The following is a 7,139-nucleotide window of genomic DNA, read 5'->3' on the forward strand; positions in this document are numbered from 1 at the left end:
CACTTTTTGTTTTTCCGATTCAATGCGAATGTCTGACATTAAATCAAAACCACAGCTATCAAAACCATAATTAGATGGTTATAATATACCACAGTGATCCAAACAGAGCAAACTCGTCGTGTGACATCAGCCAATCCAATCCAATCCTTTTATAGTGCAAGAATCCTCGCATCACATGTAACACGGGACAGCGTAACGTCAGCAACTATTTTGTTCTTCTTCTTCTTTTTTTTTTTTTGCAAAAAGTTATATGAATGCTTTAATGTGTTGCTTTATACGACTCATTCGCAGTGAGCTCCAACATTACAAAATGCACCTCGAACTTCATCCCAGCCTCTCGCGCTTGAGGTAGCAAAACGCGACCTCGAACTAGCGTCATACCCTCAAACGCGCCTTATTTAATTTGAGAACACCGATCCTCATGATGAAAGCAGGTCTCTGACTTCAGATTCATGAATGAATGAATGACGTCGTGACGCCGAAGATCTCTGGCAACCATAGATGAGGTCAGGGCTAAAATGGAAGCGGGCTAAGGTCAACCCATATCTCTCTCACACACACGCACACAAAAATGGCCGTTTCATTAGAAGTACATTTCCAAGAAATATTTTGTTGCCAGATGTGGTCCGTTCGCGGCACAATGCTTGGGAATACGTGCGAATCGTCAAATCCAGGCAACAAGTGCGCAGACGGTATACACCCCGTAAAGTGTAACACGTCTTTCCTAACGCCTTACGAGGGCGTCTGCTGTCCTGGAAGGCATCTGTGCCATGCGACGAAACTGGTCTCAATTTGGAAAATGCGCATACTAAACTACGCAACAGGGTCGCGGGGGAACGCGGGCGAAAGCTAGTGTACTCGCGTCGTACGTGCACTCGAATCTGAATGCGGGAAAGGCTTCGAGCGATGCACAAGCAAACGTTTCTTGGAAGAGTGGTACTCACTCAGAGTGACGCAATGCTTCAAGTCAGTATCGGGGGATGCGAAATGTTCCATCCCCGCCCGTGAAAATTCTGCGCGAATTTTGTTACATTTAAATAATCTGCAATGTTGCGAAATAAATGTATGAGCAAAGTAGGATAACGTAGTAGAATGTAAGCTGGATGGTATACGCGTAATATTTGCTTGAGTTTGAGAGACGGGACGAAATGGGGGGGGGGGGGGGCAGAAGACACTCATGAGCAGCAATGAACACTTTCTGCATATCTTTTTGAGTCTGCGCTGTCATCTCCATTCCGTTTCTCTTTTTTCTTGTCACCTCAAACTCCAGGAGATGGTGCCCTTCTCATAAGAATAAATGTGCTTAGTGACACCATAATTTTTTTGTTGTTGTTGCGTTTTCTCGAAATTTCGTATTAAAAGAGCGATAGATTTTGTTTCCCGCCTTTGAAAATTCCTGGGAATTTAACTTTTCTAGAGCTGACACACGTTGTGTGCACTAGTCAGGTCACACGTGTGAAATGGGACTCTCCCGACTCGCGTCAGTCGCATTGTAATAGCGAAATAATAATATTTCTTAATCTAGCAATTCGATAACGATACCACGACAGCCCAAAGTCATCGCACCGCATGCAATGAATGCTGATTCCGACTGCTGCGGTTACGGTTACGGTTGCGCTTGCTTGGCGGAGGATGACCCACCTCATCATCATCCCCATTTATGTGTGTGTGTGTGTGCGCTTGCGTGTTACGTCCGTTGACAGCAAAGCAATGCAACGGAACATCCTTCGGGATGGAACGAAGGTACACGTAAGGCGCTGTACACAGACGCAAACGCAGTAATGCGGATACATGTCTCTCTCCCCCCTCTTATTTCATACATATACATAAGGCCGTCAGCGTCTGCTGAATTCTCTCCCTGGGCGACTGATAGTCACAGCGGTTTGCCATAACGTATCACATTACCTCTGATGACATGTGCAGTATTTGCTATCTCTCGGAATCGCTCGGTTGGGCAGCAAACTCTGAAACAAACGAGCCAATTTCATGGATAACCACCTGCACCAGTTTCGATAGGCATTCTATCGAAAGCCATTAATCCGGACATCGTCTTTATCTCGGCTTACTTAGTGGTCTTGTCTCGTCTCCGTTCTTACGCGAGATAGCAGCAAAAAACAGTATACGGCAATAAATACGTCTATTGTGAGGTCATTCTGCGAGTTTCAAATTGATAACAGCAAGGAGAATGTCTTCCCGTCCTGGTTGGACAGGATAGAGACAGAAAAGAGAAGAGGTTAGTTTATCATGATTATTATTTATGTGTTCTTATTTGATATTGTATTATTAATACACAGCACTCGAGTAAAATATAGCCCTCATCAACGAAGGAAATGAATAAAATAGATACCCACTCGGCAAAGCGTTCCATAATGCGTCTGTGTAAAGCATTATCTGTCGACTATATTTTGGGTCTCTGCAACCCTTGGCAATTTTAGTGCACTGCGAAGAACTTCGAAGCGCTGTTTGAGAAGATCGTATAAATTTTTTTTTTGTGTGTGTGTAACGAATAAAGTATTTATTGGGAGTGGCTGATCAAAATATTTTGTAATGTATTTTGTAAGTTTGTACACAAATTTTTGTGAACGTTGGTGGCTGCGTTAAAGATATGTGCCAAAGCTTAATCGATGGATCAGACATTACACTGCGTGATACCAAGAAGGTAGGAAGGTACTGGGCCAGAAAAGAGAATAAATTTTCTTTTTCTTTTTTTTTGCTACCGATTTGCTACCAACGATAGGATAAATTTCACATTCCCTGCGCATCCTCTAATGAATACTCAAAAATACAACAGAAAAAAAAAACGAAAAACAAAAACTTGTGTCCCATGCAAGTGCTGTTCGGTAAGGCTTTAGTTGAGCACTATAGCTTCATTCGCCCTCGATGCACGGCGGAAATCCAATTATCCGGCAACTATAGCAAAGCATCCGCTGTGCACTGCTCTCAAGAGTGGGGATTTTCTTCATTTTTTCCCCGAGAAAAAAAAAAGAGAGAAAGAAGTGAAGAAGGGCGGCGTCTGTGCAAACTACAAACTAGTCCTCGGGCGGAGATGCATTTCGAAAGGTAGACTTCGGTGCAACGTTGAGGGATTTCTGCTAATGACGTTGGTTTTGACGCTGCGAGCTTTTGAACTCGCGCTGCAATGCACACTTCTAGTTGGCGGACTCTTGACGTTTCAGACTTTCGAAACGAGATCAGTGTATATCTTTCCTTTCTCAAGATCACTGTATCAAGATGAAGAGATGTAAGATAAATGCAAGATCAATGTAAAGGAAACGCTATTAGTAATTTAATGAGTGATTAATGCGGGTATGCAATGAACTGAGAGAGAAGGAGAGGCTTTTTCTTAGCGTGGTATGCATTTGGAGGAAGCGAGATTGCGGCTCCAAGCCTTTGGATTGATTGCCAGTGTTTCGAAATGAGAAATGGTAATTATCCCTTGTATCAGCGCATCGGGAACTTTAATATAGTATATATAAGGCATTGGATTCCTCTGTATCATTACCTCCTCCTCGCTATTATGGCCTTATTTGAATGTATTCCTTCCTTATTTAAACAATAAAAAGCGATTCTCATGAAATGGTTGAATGCGAGACAAACACCTTTGTAGCTTTGGTAAAAAGAGAAGAAACACGTTTGTTACGGGGGTGGGTGATTTATTGGCAGAAAAAAAAAAAAAGAAAGGGGAAAGGTCAGCCATGCAGCACAGCGGGAACGTGCATACATCTAGTTCATAGATTATTTGTAGGTTTCTCAGCTCCTTTTTATATGTATTCAGCACCACACGATTCACAACAACGTAGTCCGACGAGGGAGTGTGCTCTCTCCGCCGATATCTGTGAATCCGTAATGGCAGAGATTATACCGTGCAGTCCTTAAGCAACCTGTCCTGTATCGGAGGAACCATGTGATATAAACGTGATGCCAAGATGCAAGCGCCCTATGGAGGACCTCGATGATGGTCCTTATGAGGATCAAGATGACAAGGATGCAACCCGAGGCAGGGAATTAAACAACAGACAACAAATTTCAATTTGTTGTCTGAGGAATTTGTTGTCTGTTGTTTAATTCCCTGCCTCGGGTTGCATCCTTATCATCATGAACCAGCTTGTCTGCGCCCTCTCTCTGCTGTCGATTGTTCTGAGGATCAAACCAATCATTTCGAAGGCGATGTACAAGAGTATTCTGATGTAACGGATGAAATCCTCATTGAGCCACGGTCGTTCCAAGTGGTCACATACAAGGAACACCGAATTACGGGGATTCCTGTTGTTCTTAAGCGTGGGAGCGTGTTCAGCCGGCTGTACGAGACAAAGCAAACGCGTGGGCAGGTGCACGGCAACTGAACTAACCGCCCGTGCCTCTCGGTTTTATTGTCATATACGATGACCGTAGCGATACGTCATGTTGCTACAGTAGTCTCCCCCCTCCCCCCCCCTGAGAGTATCTGGAGCGGGGAGGACGACAGACAAGCGGGTTGACGCAAAAGAGGCTTTGAGCACGGGGCGGCTCGTCGATGACAGGCGACGGGTTCAACGAAGAAGGCGGGCTAAACACGATCCAAGGAGACGACGAGCTTGCAACCGGCGACATCGATGGTGATCGCCTTGTCAGTGCGAGCAAAACGGAGTAAGAGCGAAGACAGTACGGTGAGAGAGGGAGTAGCATCCTGACTCAGGAAGAGTGGGCGCAGGTGGTGAGGTCTTGGTGGACGGTGTCCTGATGTTGCCGAAAGGCGGCTGTCGTTGGGGGATGAGGTGAGTCTCTGGAAGTACAGGCGCAGGTCTTGAACGTTGTCTGCATGAGGAGCGGTGGCGGAAGGCTCGTGGGAAGCCAGACATCGCCAGGAAGGCGTAATGTGGTGCCGAAGAACAGCTGGGCAGCGGAACAGGCCATGTCCTGCTTGGGGGCGGTGAGGTTGTAAAACAGGACCAGGGGATGGTGGTTGACCCCGGTGCTGTTGGCATCGCGAGCGATGATGGCAACCTCCAGCTGACGGCGGAGGCGCTCAACGATGTCATTGGATGCTGGGCGGTAGGCTGACGTACGGATATGGTGAACCCCCTGGAGGTGCGTAAGGTGACGGAAAAGAGTACTCTGGGAATTGCCTGTGGTGTGTGGTGCGGTGTGTGCGGTGCGTGGTCCAAAGTGCGCGATCCAGGTCGCGGCAAGGGCGCTAGCAACTGTGTCGGCGGTTGCATCAGGCAGGGTACCACCTCCCGACACCGAGTGTAGCGGCCGATGATGGTGAGGAGGGAGCGGCCGTAACGCTGGCCCCGTGAAGGAGGTAGCGGACAGACAAGGTCGACATGCAGATGCTGGAAGCGGGAATCAGGTAGCGGAAACTGGTGAACGGGGGTCTCTGTGTGGCGGCCGGTCTTCGCCCTTAGATAGGAGCAGCAGGCTCTGGCCCAGTGCCGCACATACGCGTTTATGCCCGGCAACACATAGCGAGACGAGAAGAGCCGTTGCGTGGCCCGTATGCCAGGGTGGCTGACATTGTGCAGGGCTTGGAATGCTGCAAAACATAGTGTGCGCGGCAGGCACGGGTGCGGAGATGTACCGGTGACATCGCAGGCGAAAATGATAAAGGAATCTTGTGCAGGCGAAGATAGTGTTTGGGCGGCTGCTCGAAAAGCAGCTGACAAAGCTCGTCTTCGACGTCCTGCTCTCGAGTGAGTTTGTCGAAAGTGAGGACGGCCTCGTAAGGGGGAGGCTCGATGCGTGACAGAACATTGGCTGCGGCGTTGTCTTAGCCATGGACAAAGCGAATGTCCGACGTGTATTGAGAGATAAATGAGAGACGGCGGAGTCTGTGCTTCGGTGGGAAACGAAAGCGAATGTCAGAGGCTTGTGGTCGGTGAGAACGTGGAATTGCCGGTCCTCAAGGTAAGGCTGAAAATGCTTGCTGCGGAGTAAATGACAAAGAGCTCCCGACGAAAGGTGGTACTTATCTTCGGATGGCTTAAGCCGCTGGTTGAAGACAGCAAGCATGGGCTTATCAGATGGCAGAGCGCTGCTGGAGCACGGCGCCTACGGCGTTAAGGGAGGCATCGACCATAAGGCGCGTGGGTGCCGACGGGACGGGATGAACCAGCATGGTAGCGTCGGCGAGCTCATACTTGGCCCTGTGGAAAGCGTCCATAGCCTCGAAACTTATGTGAGGTGAGGGGGGCGTCCGCCTTCGTTTGCGCGCGCAGCAAATCCGTAACATGTCTGAGCAGGGCAGCGGAGTGCGGAATGAATCTGCGATAAAAGTTTCAACCAAATCAAAAATGAAAGTTTATCGGGCCCAAGAATTCCCAGACGGCCCTAGTATCCCCGCCGCCTGACATGCCGTACGAACGTCTCAATGAGGCCATCCTGTGTCGCACCGAGTGCACCGAGCAGTCACGGATACGCCAACTCCTCTCCGAAGAAGAACTGGGCGACCGACGGCCTTCACAATTGCATGAGGCAATCCTTGCTGACTCTGCGTCTACCCAGCCTTCAATCTTGCAGGAGCTCTTCCTACAGCGATAGCCTCAGCAAGTTCGTTTAGTTGGTTTGTTATTCCTGAGACCGTGAACCCGGAAGAGACGTTCTGGAAGGCGAACCCAAACCTAATTACACGTGACAAAGAATCAATCAAGAATCAAAGTAAAACGGGAAAAAGATTCTGCCGCACAGGATCACAACTCTTAACATAATGAACTCTTCCCTCAGCAGGAAATGTTCCCTGAGAAGAGGCTGCGAAAAGTATCATTGAAGCCCGATGGTAATTTCGAGTTGACGAGAGTGTCTGGATTCCAGGTATGGGCCACAATATCAGTCTCCCACCTCAATCATTCAATGGGAACTGTCAACTCAGGTCAACATGTCTGGTCGTTGCGCCTGCGTAGGGTGTCGGTTATCCCTCGGTGGAACCATGAATGGCTTCCATGTGGTCGGGTGCTCAGTAGCACACCATGAAACATGGTGTGACATTTGGAATAGCGGTGGTAGAAGGACCGAATCCTTCACCAGACAGAAGTGTTCGTTGTGCGGGTCACCAAATGTAAAGGGGATGGTGTTCCTCCACATGAGTCCCGATCGACGGCGATGATCCCGGAGAACGGGATGTGCACGGCAGCTTCGGAGACCGTGACCTCGCTACAGGACTT

General features: G+C 48.4%; 1 protein-coding gene across 1 annotated transcript; it reads right to left on the bottom strand.

Moving 5' to 3' along the window:
• Window positions 1-4,671: 4,671 nt before the first annotated feature.
• LOC135377917 (uncharacterized) lies at window positions 4,672-6,142 on the bottom strand. Its single transcript, XM_064610720.1, has 3 exons — window positions 6,035-6,142; window positions 5,106-5,315; window positions 4,672-5,061 (listed from the first exon to the last, which is right to left on the bottom strand). The coding sequence occupies exons 1-3, from the start codon at window positions 6,140-6,142 to the stop codon at window positions 4,672-4,674; spliced, it is 708 nt and encodes a 235-aa protein (XP_064466790.1).
• Between the last annotated feature and the right edge of the window lie 997 nt (window positions 6,143-7,139).

The sequence above is a fragment of the Ornithodoros turicata genome, chromosome 1, assembly GCF_037126465.1.
Source record: "Ornithodoros turicata isolate Travis chromosome 1, ASM3712646v1, whole genome shotgun sequence".
NCBI lineage: Eukaryota > Metazoa > Arthropoda > Arachnida > Ixodida > Argasidae > Ornithodoros > Ornithodoros turicata.